The sequence below is a fragment of the Prunus dulcis genome, chromosome 5, assembly GCF_902201215.1.
Source record: "Prunus dulcis chromosome 5, ALMONDv2, whole genome shotgun sequence".
Lineage (NCBI taxonomy): Eukaryota > Viridiplantae > Streptophyta > Magnoliopsida > Rosales > Rosaceae > Prunus > Prunus dulcis.
Genome location: NC_047654.1, coordinates 657,847 through 672,379, shown reverse-complemented (window position 1 = coordinate 672,379; position 14,533 = coordinate 657,847). Strand labels below are relative to the sequence as shown.

Here is a 14,533-nt window from a genome sequence, read left to right as displayed (position 1 = left end):
ACAAACACTCGATGAAAGCATCAATTTGTAGGATGTGAATTCTATAAAAACTTTGTTATGGTCCACCCTAAACAAACTAGTGAAAATTTATCATTGCATCACTATTTAATTAGACTTAAAGAGAAAAAAAAGGATTGAAACATAGCCCTATATATAAATGCATTCAAGAATCAAGATATTTCGAATTTTATGATTTTTATATTTGACAGAGTATTGACTCAATTTTATGACTTGAACAAAAAATAAAGAAATGGAACCATTACACATAAAGAAAAATGAAAAGAAAATTATTCAGAAATCCCTCTAGGCCCATTCAAAAATTTTGTACCCTGGTTGCTCCTTTGGACTACAACAAACAATCACTAAACCTACAACAAACAATCACTAAACCTACAACACAACAAACAATCACTAAAAAATTGTGTTACTTTCTCTTTACACAAGTGAAAATTCGCACTTTCCCTTAGCCCCACGTGAATTCAGTTTGTCGGTTACTTTGTAATGGCCCTTTCTTTTTTCTTAAAATTGTTTATTTATTGATGGGCCTTTTTCCAAACCCATGATGTAGCTACCCTTTCTCTTCAGAAAGGAAATTCCTTGATTGATCCAGTGTCCAGACCAGTACCATTTCCTTCATTATTGATGCCGCTTTTCGGAGGTGCCTGTCACATTATGTGGGTCTGCACGTTGAACCTATGCTTTCTTCTTCTTTTGGTAACTTGGCAGATAAAGAAGGAAAAAAAAAATACTTAGCTTCACGGACGAGCTTTTGTTTGTATACTTGCAGCTAACAGCAGGGCAAAGCAGAGTGCAGTCAGCTAATTACTTCAGATTGAATTTTAGGTTCTGTTTTTAGCAAAAATTCTGATTTGGGTGGGTGGTCTCACTGTTTTAGCGTTGCATCTGGGGTTGGCTGTTGAGAATGAGACAACCCAAGAAAGAAATGAAATTATGGGAGTGTTGAATGACAATTCCTTGGTTCATCTTACTCAGAGCTCTACTAGGCAATTCTTCATACCAATAGTGACCCAGGTCAGAATCATCTTTTGGGGACAGAGAGGATGATGTTGTGTTGGTCGTTCAAGATGAATTTGTTTTGGTTTTTTCTATTGCTGTTTCTGTATCTTGGGGTGTTCTCATTTGGGTCCAGCAACAATGTTTCTTCGAGACCTGCGGTTGTTAATATTGGAGCTATTTTCACCTTTGATTCTACTATTGGTAAAGTTGCCAAGCTTGCTATTCAGGAAGCAGTGAAAGATGTCAACTCCAATTTCAGCGTTCTCCATGGGACCAAACTCTTTGTAAAAATGCGGAATTCCAATTGCAGTGGATTTGATGGAATGGTTCAAGGTACTTTATCTTCTATTGCTTTCCCTTGATTTTTGGGTTGGTTGTTTGTTTGGTTTCCTTTGATTATAATGGTCAAGAATTCTGTTTTAGTCGAAAGTCCATGAATCGTATATAGTTATGCTGACAATTTTGTTAATTTACAGCTTTGCAATTCATGGAGACTGATATTGTCGCCATTATAGGCCCACAATCTTCTGTAGTTGCCCATATCATATCCCATGTTGCAAATGAACTCCAAGTTCCTCTATTGTCATTTGCAGCCACAGACCCAACTCTCTCATCCCTTCAGTTCCCTTTTTTTGTTAGGACAACACGTAGTGATTTGTATCAAATGAGTGCAGTGGCGCAAATTGTTGATCATTATGGTTGGAAGGAGGTTATTGCCATTTTTATAGATGATGATTATGGACGTAATGGCATGTCAGCTTTAGATGATAAACTTGCAGAGAGGCGCTGTAGAATTTCCTACAAGTTGGGAATTCCCCCAGGACCTGGAGCTACCCGGGGCGACATCATGGATCTTCTTGTTAATGTCGCACAATTGGAATCTCGTGTTATAGTTCTTCATGTGAATCCTGATTCAGGTCTCATGATTCTCTCTGTGGCACATTATCTTCAAATGATGGGTGATGGATTTGTATGGATAGCTACAGATTGGCTGTCATCTCTTTTAGATTCTGCTTTGCCTCTTCCTTCTGAGACCATGGATACATTGCAAGGAGTTCTTGTTTTGCGCCAACACACCCCAGATTCAGATAGAAAGAGGACCTTTTTCTCCAAGTGGAACAAGCTGACTGGTGGTTCTTTGGGACTGCATTCTTATGGGCTTTATGCTTATGATTCTGTTTGGCTGGTTGCTCATGCTCTTGATGCATTTTTTAACCAGGGTGGTATCATTTCATTCTCTAATGATTCTAGGATAAAGTCTGTAGAAAAAGGTGGTAGTCTTCACCTTGAAGCAATGAGCATTTTTGATGATGGACCGCTCCTGTTGAAAAACGTATTGCAAAGTACTTTTCTTGGTTTGACAGGTCCTATTAAGTTTGATTCAGAGAGGTCTCTTGTTCTTCCAGCATATGATATTATTAATGTACTTGGTACTGGGTTTCGACGAATTGGTTACTGGTGTAACTATTCTGGTTTATCAACTGTTCCCCCTGAGATGCTCTATTCAAAGCCACCTAATCGTTCCAGTGCAAACCAACAATTATACAGCGTTATCTGGCCAGGGGAGACATTGTCAAAGCCCCGTGGTTGGGTTTTCCCAAACAATGGGAAGCAACTAAGAATTGGTGTGCCTATTCGTGTCAGTTACCGGGAATTTGTATCACAGGTTCAGGGAACTGATAATATGTTCAAGGGTTTCTGCATAGATGTATTCATTGCTGCTGTAAACTTGTTACCATATGCTGTTCCATACCGATTTATCCCTTTTGGAGATGGTCAGAAAAACCCAAGCTACAACGAGCTTGTGTATTCTGTCGCAACGGGCGTGAGTAAATCTATCATAGATTCAATATTTGAAATTCATGTCATAAAAGACAAGTTTGATTTGCCAATATGTGCATGTGTATATGTGCACATTCTTTGGCTAATTCTCTCATTTACTGTTTGCAGGTCTTTGATGCTGCTGTTGGTGACATTGCCATTGTTACAAATCGAACGAAGGTTGTGGATTTTTCACAGCCATATGCTGCCTCTGGACTTGTTGTAGTGGCTCCATTTAAAAAATTGAACTCTAGTGCTTGGGCTTTCCTTCGGCCATTTACTGCACGTATGTGGGTTGTCACTGCTGCTTCCTTTCTTGTTATTGGTATAGTTGTGTGGATTTTGGAGCATAGGATAAATGATGAATTCAGGGGTCCACCTAAAAAGCAACTCATAACCATCTTGTGGTAAGTTCTATAGTTAAGTATCTTATCAGGATATTTACTAGCTTGTACAAACTGTTTTTCTTTTTAACCAATTTGCACCAACTGATTACCTAGTTAGTTTATCCTTTGCTTAACAATGTGATCAGCACTGTAACACCCTGCACTCAACTTACAAAGAAGGTGCTCCAGAATGATCGCTTTGAGCTTGAAAATAAACCTCAACTACTTTTGTCCACATTTTATTTAAATTTCTCAACTTTCTTTTTATAATAAGTTATAGATAACCATGATGATAGTAGCGCTCTAAGCAGCAGTATAGTAAGAGTTATCCAGGTGACAGAGAATGTGCTACAAAATCATTAATTTTGGCTTGAAAACAAATAGATAACCATGATGTTAGCAGTGCTCTAAGCTGCAGTGTAGTGATAGTTATCCAAGAGACAGAGAAAGTGCGCCAAAATCATTAATTTTGGCTTAAGAATAAACATCAAGTCATCACTTACCATGTCCATGCATCTTATTTAGGTTTCTCGACTTTCTTTTTCAAAATGTCTCAGAGAACCATAAAGATAGTAGTGCTCTAAGTAGTGGTGTAGTGCCAGTCTTAGGTAGCAAAGGAATGCTTTATAGATCGCAGTGACACTTTCTGATAGAAAATAGGCAGATATATCAACTGGTCATTGGTCGTGATCAAATACCTTATATACTTCAAGAATTGATTACCCCAAAAAAAAAAAAAAAAAAAAAAAAAAAAAAAAAACCTCTTTTCCCTTAGAGCTTGTTTGAAAATGTGTCCTTGTTGAAACTTTTGCATGGAAATCTTTGATTAGATTGTCCAACATAGTGCTCCTCAAAAGCAAGGACGTAACAGAGGAAGCCTTCTGGAAAAGAAATTAATTTCTGTAAATGTTATTTCTAAAATTTAAGAAGGATAAGGACAATCTGTCTTCAAGCAGAGCTGTGTGAAAAGTAATGAGAGCAGAAACACGTCCAATTGTGACTAATTTCCTCTTTCATCGACCATTCTTCTATTTGGTCAGGGTGATACGTTGTGCTTCTTATTGTAAGAATCCTGTGTGTATGGTTTTGGTCTCCTACCACTATTGCGAATCTGTCTAGAGCATGCTGTGGTGCTTAATGAATAAGACTTATTTCACCCGAAGTCCCTAAAGGGCTCTAGAATGTGATGTGTTTCTTTAGGTTCCTAAGGTTACTTAGCATCTAGGTCCATATGACATCTTCCTATATTTCCCAGATATTGGTTTCTGATTTGTTTTCTTGTTTGTCAACCGTGCAGGTTTAGCATCTCAACTCTGTTCTTTGCCCATAGTAAGTGAGACTCAGCTTCTTTCCTCATAAAATCTGGCTTTTGTGGACTTATTGAAACAATATTCATTTAACTGACTTGCTTCTCCACCCTCTCCACAGGAGAGAACACTGTGAGCACCCTTGGTCGTCTAGTTCTCATCATATGGCTCTTTGTGGTTTTGATAATCAACTCAAGTTACACTGCCAGTCTGACATCAATTCTTACAGTGCAGCACCTATCTTCTCCAATTAAAGGAATTGAAAGCTTGAAAAATAGTGATGAGCCAATTGGGTATCAAGTGGGTTCCTTTGCTGAACATTATTTGAGTGAGGAACTTGGCATATCCAAATCCAGGCTTATTCCCCTTGGGTCTCCTCAAGCATATGCGCAGGCGCTCCAGCTTGGTCCTAAAAAGGCCGGAGGTGTTGCTGCTGTGGTTGATGAGCGTCTTTATGTTGAAGTCTTCCTCTCATCGCAGTGCAAATTTAGGGTTATAGGTCAAGAGTTCACCAAAAGCGGTTGGGGTTTTGTGAGTATATTTTCTTGGAACATTCATATTCTGAGATTCTTTTACATGTTAGCCTAATGTATACGAGAAATACAAAATTATGACCTGTCTTTATTTTCTTTGCCATGATAGGCATTTCCACGCGACTCTCCTTTAGCTGTTGACATGTCAACTGCACTTCTACAACTATCAGAGAATGGTGATCTGCAGCGGATCTACGATAAGTGGCTGAGGCAAAGCTCTTGCACTTTAGAGAGCACTGAACTTGAGTCAGACCGGCTTCACCTTAAAAGTTTTTGGGGCCTCTTTCTCATATGTGGAATAGCTTGCTTCATTGCTCTCTTCATATATTTTTTGCAAATTCTGAACAAGTTACGCCGTGCTGACCCAACACCATGTGTTTCAACTAGTCCAGGTAACTCACGATCTAGGCAACTCCGGAGATTTTTATCATTAATTGATGAGAAGAAAGACCCCTCCAATAGTGGAAGTAAAAGAAAGAAAATAGTTAGATCGTTTTCCGACAATGATAAGGATGACAAGTTGGGGCGGAATCCCGAAAAGAAACAAACAGAAATGACTAATAGGAGCGAAATTAACTCCAACAATTAACTCATTCATTAGATCATCGTAATTGTATCAATGCTTGTAAGTCCTCATTTAACCTTACCTTAGCATTAGTATTATTTTGAATAATCTATATGTATATACTTTATATTCTGGGAACTTATGTTCTATCCATAATTATTCACTAATAAGAAATTCTGATGCCAATGTCAAGCTAATATTTAGTATATCCTTCTGCCTCATCTCCCCATCATAATTATTGTTGTTTTATGTGTTATTTTCGGAGTCAAAATTGAAGCGTGTATTTCTTTATATCCGATGTCCTCTATAGCTTTGATTTTCAGTTTTCAATCCTTCTTGTTATTAAGTTGAACATCCTGATCTAGAACCAAAGGGCAAAGAAAGAAAAGTTAAAAATCTTCATAGGCCAGAAGATGGTTTGTTTTTATGTACTGTCAGAATAAACTTGCATTTTATGCATGCCATTTATAAGGTGTTTGTATTGTTAGGATAGCTAGAATTCCTATAATTGGTTTGAATCATCAGCATCATTACATGGTAAAATGTCATAAATTGTCATAAATGAGGCTACCTATTACATGCTGTTCATCTTGTAACAATTTGATTATCTAATGATTACCACCTTTTCTTAAAATTAAAAAAAAAAAACCAACCACATAACTCAATTAACTCGCCGTCTCCAGATCTCAATATTGATCAGCATTCAGAGCAATATTGTCTTGTGAAGAAATTCAAATGCCAGATAGAAATATGATCTCCTAGTCATCTTCACTGTATTCATCTCCTACTCATCCGAATGCACACAATCATACTGCATTTCTCTTCCGTATTTCTCATAGGCCATAGCTGTATGTTTCTTTTTTTTCTTTTTTTATGATACGGAAAATGTTCAATTACAAACAGAAACCACGCGGGTCATCCTCTGAGTTTCTCATAAATACTCACTCATTTCTTTGAAATTAACAGTGCCTAAATGGGTCCTTTTTGTTCAAATCTCATGTCAGGATGCATTGCTTTCTTTTATTTTATTTTGTATTTTGTATTTTGTATTTTTCAAAGGTCACAATAAAAAGATTCCATATCAGAAAAGAGGGAGAACTTTTGTCAAACAAAAAAGCCTTTGATTGTGGAGACATCTTACTTTTAACCATGTGCAACCAAAGAAAAAGACTCCTTTTTCAGGATAAACCAGCCTAAAATTCAAAATCCTGCAGAACAACCTTCAAATCAAACTTTTCTTGTTTTCTTCTTTTACATCGGGATGTGATCAATAAATCTTAAGCCCTGACTTTAGAAATACCAACACTCAAGAGTGAAGAGCTAGCTGTCAACCACATTGATTATGCCCTCTGTCATTCCTTCCTTGTTGATTTACTGTTGAGGATACCGGCATCTCCCATAAGCTGATCACAAATTGCAAAAACAGATCACAACATTAATAACAATCACAGTTCAGATTAGATTAGGCATAACCATAAAAAATAATTGTTTACAGAGTCAGAACAATCAACAACTTAACATGTATGTCAGGCCAATTCGGTGAGCTAGTTTAGTTTTTTTTTTTTTTTCATTCGCTATAGAGAGGGGAAGAGGGGAGTATTACATTAGGTTGCCTCAAGATTGTCTTCTACGTAATCGAACCAAGGTTTACTTGGGTGGGGATGTGAGCTAGTTTAGTTAAACAATGTATACTTTTGGTAAAAAGATTAGCTAAATATGTTATTTTTCCTTTTTGGGTGAAAAGATTAGTTGAACAATATCAAAATTGTATGAATTAATGGGAAATCTCTCTAGGATTTATTAATTATACTTACTTGGATCACTGAAAGTAACTAAGCCAGTACCCTTGAAGTCACAATTCCAGTAGTTTCTGCCATGCATCTGATAGTAGGCATTCATAGCATAAGATGCATGAGCAAGAAGCTTCTGAGGCTCAAAACAATCACCATTCTCATAGATCTCTCTGCAATCCACACCACCACCTCCACAGCAAAAATCCAACACAGCTTGAAGCACCTTCTCATCAGCATGGGGCTTAGCAACACACCAAACAGATGGACCCCTTACCACACCCGATACTTTCTCACCAAACCCAAATCCTCCTCCATTTCCGTTGCCATCGTTGCTGCAAAATTTGCAGCTCAAATCCACTTCGTACACCTTCGAACCGTCCCCGTTAAAAATCCCGAAATTTCTCTCTGTCGCGCCCCCTTCCTTCTTGTTCTCATTAAACAAAGCAAACACAAATACCTCAACCTTGTCATTAGGCTTCATGGGTGTCCCTTTGTTAGACTGGGCACGCTCAATCAACCTAGTGTTATAAGTCTTGGCATTTTCCGCCGTAGCGGCTATATCCCCGGTGTCACCCTTGGATGGCCACCCGGATTCAGACACCATGATCTCCACGGTCCGGTGTCCAAGTCCGAGTGCATCAATGGCGGCTCGAACAGCATCAATCTGAGCATCCAGCATGTTGGTGTACGTGTACCCTTTCGGGTCACGCACGCCGTTTGAGGTTGAGTTCCCTAGCAATGCGTATTGTAGATTGACCATGTCGGGGTTGTCCCGGTATGCGAAGTAAGGGTAGGCATTGACCATAAAAGGGGCGCCAGTGTCCGCCAAGAAGGCAGCTATGGAGGTCATAGTTGGCACAAGATTTGTGGCAAAAGTTGAGGATGAAGGTGGAAATGAGGATGCTAGAACGGCCATGCTGTGTGGGGTGGTGACCTTGATCTTGCGGTCCAGCCCTCGGGCTATGAGCACTGCGTGCAAGTTCTGCATTGCCTGGACCAGAGCTGTGGGGTCCACTTGGGGATCTTTGTCACTTTTTGTAGCAGCTGTTGTTGTGGTTAAGTATTCATTTCCTACAGCAATGGCTGTGATGGAAGTGGCAGGAATGAAGGGCAGGACACGAGTGGCAAACCACTCGTCCGCGGCAGCCACGTCGGTGCTGATGTTGGAGACATGGCTGTTCTCGACGGCGACGATTAGGTCGATGCCTGTGTTGGAAAAGGCCTGGAGGATTTCGGGGTTGGTGTCATAGATTTTGACCTTGTCTATGAGAGTGGCCTGGAGGAGCTGAGCTACTCTCTTTGGTGATGGCAGGTTGTTTCCGAGAGTCCCATAGTTTATGCCCACACCGGAAACCACCGCGTTTTGGAACGAGCTTACAATTACTAAAAGGAGGAGTGGGAGGGTGGTGGTGGCCATGGTGATTGAAGTAAGTTCGACTTTGTGTTTGAGGGCGCTATATAGCTAATGAGATTTTGTTCAAGCCTTCAAAGGAGAGTTGGCACTTTCTACTTTCTGCTCTAGTGGAAAATGTCTGTCGCTGGTCTGCTTTATCAAATTACAATATTTACCCACCATTTTAATAGTGATGAATGATTAAGTAGGGTCAATTTGGTCATTTAAACCCAGGATGCTGGAGAGCTGGTACTGTACATGTGGTAGGAAAGGGTAGCATGAAAGAAACAGAAAGTGGTCAGAAATCACAGAAAAAACTTAAAAATAAAAAAGAAAGAATCTTTGCCGCAGGCTCCCCAAAATGCGTGAGCTTGACTGATTCCACAGTGAGATTTAATTTGATTCACACCAATTCCGTTTGGGCTTTGATAGTATTGGCTGACATAATTATGTACACAGAGAGAGAGAGAGAGAGAGAGAGAGAGAGAGAGAGGTCCATGACTTTTGCTTCATGCTTTATACTTGCAAGTCTCTCTTATCAATGAAACACTATAACACGTAGCTTCTTCATTCACTTTTGCACTATCACTGTTCGTACATATATAATACATTTGCAATTACAAAAGTTAAATTAATTCGTTGAAACAGGTCAAGAAAGTGAGGTGGCTAAGACAGGCCGGGTGGGGAGCAGTTATAGTAGATTGCTTTTCATATACTTACAGAAGAATTCTTCCTCTTTGCAGTACCTGTACAACACTTTATAAACCTCGATTAAAAGTTTTGGAAATCGACTTGAAAAATAACTGTTAAAGCCCTCGGGAACTGGCCCCAGTATTTCCTGAATGTCTTGAGGAAGTTCCCTGTAATGGTTTAGCTTGTTCCGTATGACACGCAATAAGTCACGAACACTATCAAACTTGTAACGCCTGTAGCGACCAATGTTATTGATAAATGCAGATTCCATCTTCTCATCCCACTTCCCATTTAAAGCAACTGCTGCAGTACCTTCTAATGCATTTAAGAGTTCCGATTCACTCTCCCTATCTTCCAATTCAACTCGATCACTAGCATCTCGAAGAAATGAAAGTCTAGTCTCAGAACTCCAGAAAAAAGGATGATGCAACACATCCATGGCTGTTGGCCTGGAAAATCAGTAATTCAGTGGGAATGAGCAATTACAGCCAAAAGGTATCCTGATACACATGGCTATATACGTCTGTGTCCATGTGTCTATGTGTGTGCGTGTGCGTGTGTCTAAGTAGGAGGGAGGGGGGCGGACACTCTATGGATGACAATAAAGAACTTTACCTCATATCAGGGTTGGGATCCAAGAGACGATTAAAAAGATCCACAGCTTCTGGTATAGTATCTACTAAGAACAGGTCTTTCTGGTCATTTACTATATTTACATCACGCTCGATACTATCACCATAAGGGTGTTTTCCCCCAGTGACACAGAAAAAGAGAAGACACCCTAAACTAAATAAATCCACTGCACGTGTTTGGCGCTGATGGCGAAGTTGCTCAGGTGCTTGCCATCCTGAACTACCATAACCTGCAGTCAACAACAATAAAGAAAAATAATAGGATGTTTAGTTTGTGCACACAAACAGACCAGTAGGGGTAACAGATCAGTAAGAAAGTTGACCTACACCAGTAATAAAGTAAACAAAAGGCCTAGCAAATAAACATCAATAAATGGTTAACTCATTGGATCATGATTCCAGGTTGTTTTCAAACTCACCACATTTCGTCACCTAGACCAAAACCATAACAAGCACATGTTGCCTCAGAATTAATAAACATAATACTTCAAACAGTTCCAGATACTTACCAGTAGCATGCTGGGTTATGGAAGACCTGTCCCCTTGTAGGCGTTTGCTGATACCCATATCTGAAAGCTTGGCACGCAAAGACCTGCCCTTTATTATCAAAACATTCTGAGGCTTTAAGTCCCGATGTATAATTCCAAGTTCATGTAAATGAGCAAGCCCAGAAACCAGATCACTGCAAAAATAATGATCTTGTCAAATTCTCAAGTACCTTATTCAACTTTTTTCAAGATTTTGTTTTTTCTTCTATATTAATGAAATCGAATTTCTTGACAACGTATTAGGGAAATCAAATTTAAGATGTGCTTTGAAAAAATGGAAGCAACTAAAAAGTTCAATCCCTCACTTAAAACCCCACTTGAAGGGGAAACGAAATCGAGAATATACGTTTACATAAGTCAAACATAAGTCCCCTTATATAAGTTTCCAACATAAAGGATGAAATATGAAACATTAAATCCATTGAAATGAATTGTTTCTATAACAAATTTTTCTACAATCCTTTAAAAATAAATGGTTATTTTCCCTCCAAAATTCCTATAAAACAAAGAAAGTGATTAGCTGTCTTCAAGGTGATCCTGACAGAAGTAATCTTAATCCCAACAGGGTACCTGTCATATCACCTGCACTAAAAGTTACTAGTATGACTGCCCGAGTGCAAAATTAGAAACAGTGGTTAGCCCGTAATTGCAAAACAGATTGTATGGGGAAAGAAAGAAGAAGAGAGAAGCTATTGGAAGGCATTAAACTAACCTCATTAATTTTAACAACTGGGGTGAAGGGTACCCATTCGCCTTCCACAATTCAATGCCCTTGTTATTTTCCATTATCGTATGCAATCGAACGGTATACTCAGTCAAAAAGTGGGGTTCCCGATTCTTGGTGATTTGGCTTTGAATCGACTCAGAGTAAAAATAAATCAAATCATTTAAGCTACATATACAACGCTCCAAGGATAGATAAACGAAATCTTGATCATACTCCACCCCATACCAACGGACAATATTTGGATGCTGATCAGAGGCAATAAGATTCTGAACCTCTTTCAAAGCCACATCATGATGAGCCCGTACTAGACGTTTAACAGCTACTGGACGACCATCATAGGTTCCCTCAAGTACAATGGTACCATTACTTCCCTTAGCAATTTCATCGTTGAAAACAAGTAACTTGCCAATCCTGCGTCCCTCTATTTGACCATCAACATGATCAGTAAAGGTCAAGAGAAATTTGTCTTTGCTTCTTTGACTGTGTATAGATTCTTTAGATTCTCCAACCTTATATTCATGCAACACATTGCTCGTGTTTTTCTCATCAATGACATTCCTCTTATTGTTTCCCAATCGACGAGTTTTCTTCTTTTTTGGAACCCCTGTTTGCACTTTAGTTTCCTCAACCATCTCTTTCAGTTTACACTGTTTTCCAAATGTTACATAACGGCGTAAGACATAGACCATAATGGACAGAAGTGTGAGCACAAACAGAAAGAGAGATTGTAACTTCGTTACAGCTTCAGCCATTCTGCTTGTGGCATTCATTTGACCAACACCTCTACCATGGGTACCCAAGCTGCCAGGGTCCTCGGTTTCACGATACATAGCAAGAATTCCTCTGCCCTCATCACTGTGAGGAGGCAGAGGAATCTGTTGAACAGTCGCAGGAAGATTATCATGAAGCCCATGCTTGATGGCCAGACTGCCTCCAGGATGTCTATCAGTTCGTCTGGCTAATACAGAAAGAGATTCTGTCAATCTAGGATCGCGAGTTAGGAGGATAATAGTCTTCATTTGATACGGCAATATTGAATCTGAATCCCTGCGGTGCTTTAAAGCAAGCTCATTTCCAGTATTAGAAACTTGGGGATAAGAATCAAATGCAGCAAATGTCACATTCCATACAAGCTTGCCCGAAGAATGATGTGTGATTTCATAATCTGTTCTCACGATAGAAAGGGGCTGCTCAACAGTTTCCAAGCCCTTGGAACCAGACTCTACCAACTCGTCAGCATCCTTCACTTTTGGAGACGCATCACTTTTAGTTCTCCGAACTACTAACTTGGAAGGAGTATCAGCCGAATTATATATATGAATTCGTTTTCCGGTCTGGGCAACAACTTGGAACACACTGGTCCTCCTTGATCCCAACGTGACTCCCCCATCCTTTGACCAAATCGGAGTGCGTCCGATATATTCTTCAATAGTCGATGACAATTTCTGGCATAGGATGAACCACAACAGAATAAACAATGCAACCCCAATAAAGATATCATTACAACACAGACATCAGTTATGTAAAACCATCCAGTTCACCGACCATGAATGATACCCACATTATCTTAACAAAGACTGAGATCAAAAAAATAAAATGATGACCGAAATCCTCAAAATAGACGTTGAACATCCACTACATGCAGAACAGGCACATTCTAATATATTAAAAATAAAAATTGTAAACACAAGCATCACATCTGCCATACCTCTTTTCCTTTGCTGGTATGGCTATAGAGCGCCCCGTCTTCACTAACATCAATGAAAAAGTAATCATCACTCGTAATCTTGTTAAAATAATTGACATCCTGATATGAAGTATAAATTGGGGCACCAGACTGGACGTCCCACTGAAACTCCCCCGTCGTAGTGTTCACCATATATATCGTCCCATCTAGTGTAACCAGCAGAGCTACATCATTTCCGCTGTATCAAATTTCACAATTCAAAAACAAAGAGTGAACTTTATGAGTTTGAATTCAATAAATATCGAAAAGTTAAGCGACAAATTCAGACTTGAGCTTACAGTTTGGGCCAAAGAGAATTGAAGAGGTTGGAACCCCAGGAATATGGATTGGAGAGGGAGATCTCTGAGCTCTCTGAGCCTGCAGTGATGGCTGAAGGACTGGACAAACATTCAATTAGCGGAGCAAATAGAAGAAGGAAGAACAAAGATCGTCGCATCTCTGAGATCGAAATACACCAATAGATTCGGAAATCTAGGAATTGGGAATTTAGGGTTTTGGGCTGATTGGTTAATCAGTTGGAATTTGGAATTTTGGACAGACAGCCGGGGGGCAATTTTAGTCCGTTACCAATTTGATGTTTGGGGCGTCTACACGTTTTTGTGACTTCAAATCTTTTCTGTCCCTCTATTTTCATTTTTTATTATCAGCTTTTCTGTTTGGAAAATTAAAAAATATAATGGTTAGTTGTGTTTTATAAAAATAAGACTAATTATCTAATTTTTTTTATAAATATAAAATAGTGTAAATTTATTATATTATTTTTATTTAATTAATAATTTTAATTTTTAATATTTATAATAATATTTTTCGATATTTTAAATGTTCCACTATTTTTACTTTTTGTTTTATATATATAGATTATTAAACCTTTTTGAAACGAATATAACCTTATCTAAAAGTGATGTGGCCATTTACCAATTAAACGAACGAAAATGGAGAATTTCAGTTATGCTCCTTGAAGTTTGGACTAATTACACTCAGAACCCATATGTTTTAGTTTCACACTTACATCCCTATTTTTAACATTTGTGAACTCTGATTAACAGTCAGAGCTAGATTGTCATTTGACTGCAAATGCTAAATATAAAACAAATCGGGGACCTAACTTAAGACACTGTCATGGTCTTCGATTTATTCATAGAGGGCTAAGATATAATTTGAGAATCTCTAAGTATTGTGTTTGATTGAGAAAAATATTTATAATCACACTCAATGAGTCATATAAGTCATGGAAATTCACATTAGGAATTTAATATGAATTTTGTATCATATTAATGTGATTAAAGAGTACATAGAAACTAGTTTAGCCTCTGGCTAAGTTCTCTGTTGTTTTGGGGTTTGACTCCCTTTTTTACCAAAAAAAAGAGTACA

General features: G+C 38.6%; 3 protein-coding genes across 5 annotated transcripts; 1 reads left to right on the top strand and 2 right to left on the bottom strand.

The window, feature by feature from the left end:
• The first annotated feature begins 594 nt into the window (after positions 1-594).
• On the top strand, positions 595-5,821 carry LOC117627970 (glutamate receptor 3.3). Of its 3 annotated transcripts, XR_004585876.1 has the most exons (7): positions 595-1,350; positions 1,494-2,842; positions 2,968-3,245; positions 4,522-4,553; positions 4,653-4,663; positions 4,761-5,062; positions 5,174-5,514. XR_004585876.1 is itself a non-coding variant. In XM_034360298.1 (6 exons), the coding sequence occupies exons 1-6, from the start codon at positions 1,062-1,064 to the stop codon at positions 5,651-5,653; spliced, it is 2,730 nt and encodes a 909-aa protein (XP_034216189.1). In that variant the 5' UTR covers positions 595-1,061; the 3' UTR covers positions 5,654-5,821. The 3 variants fall into 3 exon arrangements, 2 of the variants coding, with proteins under 2 accessions (XP_034216189.1, XP_034216188.1); XM_034360298.1 differs by lacking the exon at positions 4,653-4,663 and having other exon boundaries at positions 5,174-5,821; XM_034360297.1 differs by having other exon boundaries at positions 4,653-5,062; positions 5,174-5,821.
• Positions 5,822-6,828: 1,007 nt separating this feature from the next.
• Positions 6,829-9,187, bottom strand: LOC117627863 (glucan endo-1,3-beta-glucosidase 12-like). The gene is made up of 2 exons (XM_034360130.1): positions 7,444-9,187; positions 6,829-7,032 (listed from the first exon to the last, which is right to left on the bottom strand). The coding sequence occupies exons 1-2, from the start codon at positions 8,837-8,839 to the stop codon at positions 7,001-7,003; spliced, it is 1,428 nt and encodes a 475-aa protein (XP_034216021.1). The 5' UTR covers positions 8,840-9,187; the 3' UTR covers positions 6,829-7,000.
• Positions 9,188-9,350: 163 nt separating this feature from the next.
• LOC117628179 (serine/threonine-protein kinase/endoribonuclease IRE1b) lies at positions 9,351-13,760 on the bottom strand. Its single transcript, XM_034360566.1, has 6 exons — positions 13,441-13,760; positions 13,124-13,340; positions 11,401-12,860; positions 10,650-10,822; positions 10,124-10,370; positions 9,351-9,957 (listed from the first exon to the last, which is right to left on the bottom strand). The coding sequence occupies exons 1-6, from the start codon at positions 13,596-13,598 to the stop codon at positions 9,507-9,509; spliced, it is 2,706 nt and encodes a 901-aa protein (XP_034216457.1). The 5' UTR covers positions 13,599-13,760; the 3' UTR covers positions 9,351-9,506.
• Between the last annotated feature and the right edge of the window lie 773 nt (positions 13,761-14,533).

What these genes read in the sequence shown, in the direction of transcription:
- LOC117627970 (XM_034360297.1), top strand. Translation starts at nt 1,062, where the DNA reads ATGATGTTGTGTTGGTCGTTCAAGATGAATTTGTTTTGGTTTTTTCTA. An exon ending in ATTTGATGGAATGGTTCAAG is followed by an intron (nt 1,351 to 1,493) that starts GTACTTTATCTT and finishes GTTAATTTACAG; the next exon opens with CTTTGCAATTCATGGAGACT. An exon ending in CCAAAAGCGGTTGGGGTTTT is followed by an intron (nt 5,063 to 5,173) that starts GTGAGTATATTT and finishes TTGCCATGATAG; the next exon opens with GCATTTCCACGCGACTCTCC.
- LOC117627863 (XM_034360130.1), bottom strand. Translation starts at nt 8,839, where the DNA reads ATGGCCACCACCACCCTCCCACTCCTCCTTTTAGTAATTGTAAGCTCG. An exon ending in AGTTACTTTCAGTGATCCAA is followed by an intron (nt 7,033 to 7,443) that starts GTAAGTATAATT and finishes ATTTGTGATCAG; the next exon opens with CTTATGGGAGATGCCGGTAT.
- LOC117628179 (XM_034360566.1), bottom strand. Translation starts at nt 13,598, where the DNA reads ATGCGACGATCTTTGTTCTTCCTTCTTCTATTTGCTCCGCTAATTGAA. An exon ending in ATACCAGCAAAGGAAAAGAG is followed by an intron (nt 12,861 to 13,123) that starts GTATGGCAGATG and finishes ATCCTATGCCAG; the next exon opens with AAATTGTCATCGACTATTGA. An exon ending in CATAACCCAGCATGCTACTG is followed by an intron (nt 10,371 to 10,649) that starts GTAAGTATCTGG and finishes TGTTGACTGCAG; the next exon opens with GTTATGGTAGTTCAGGATGG.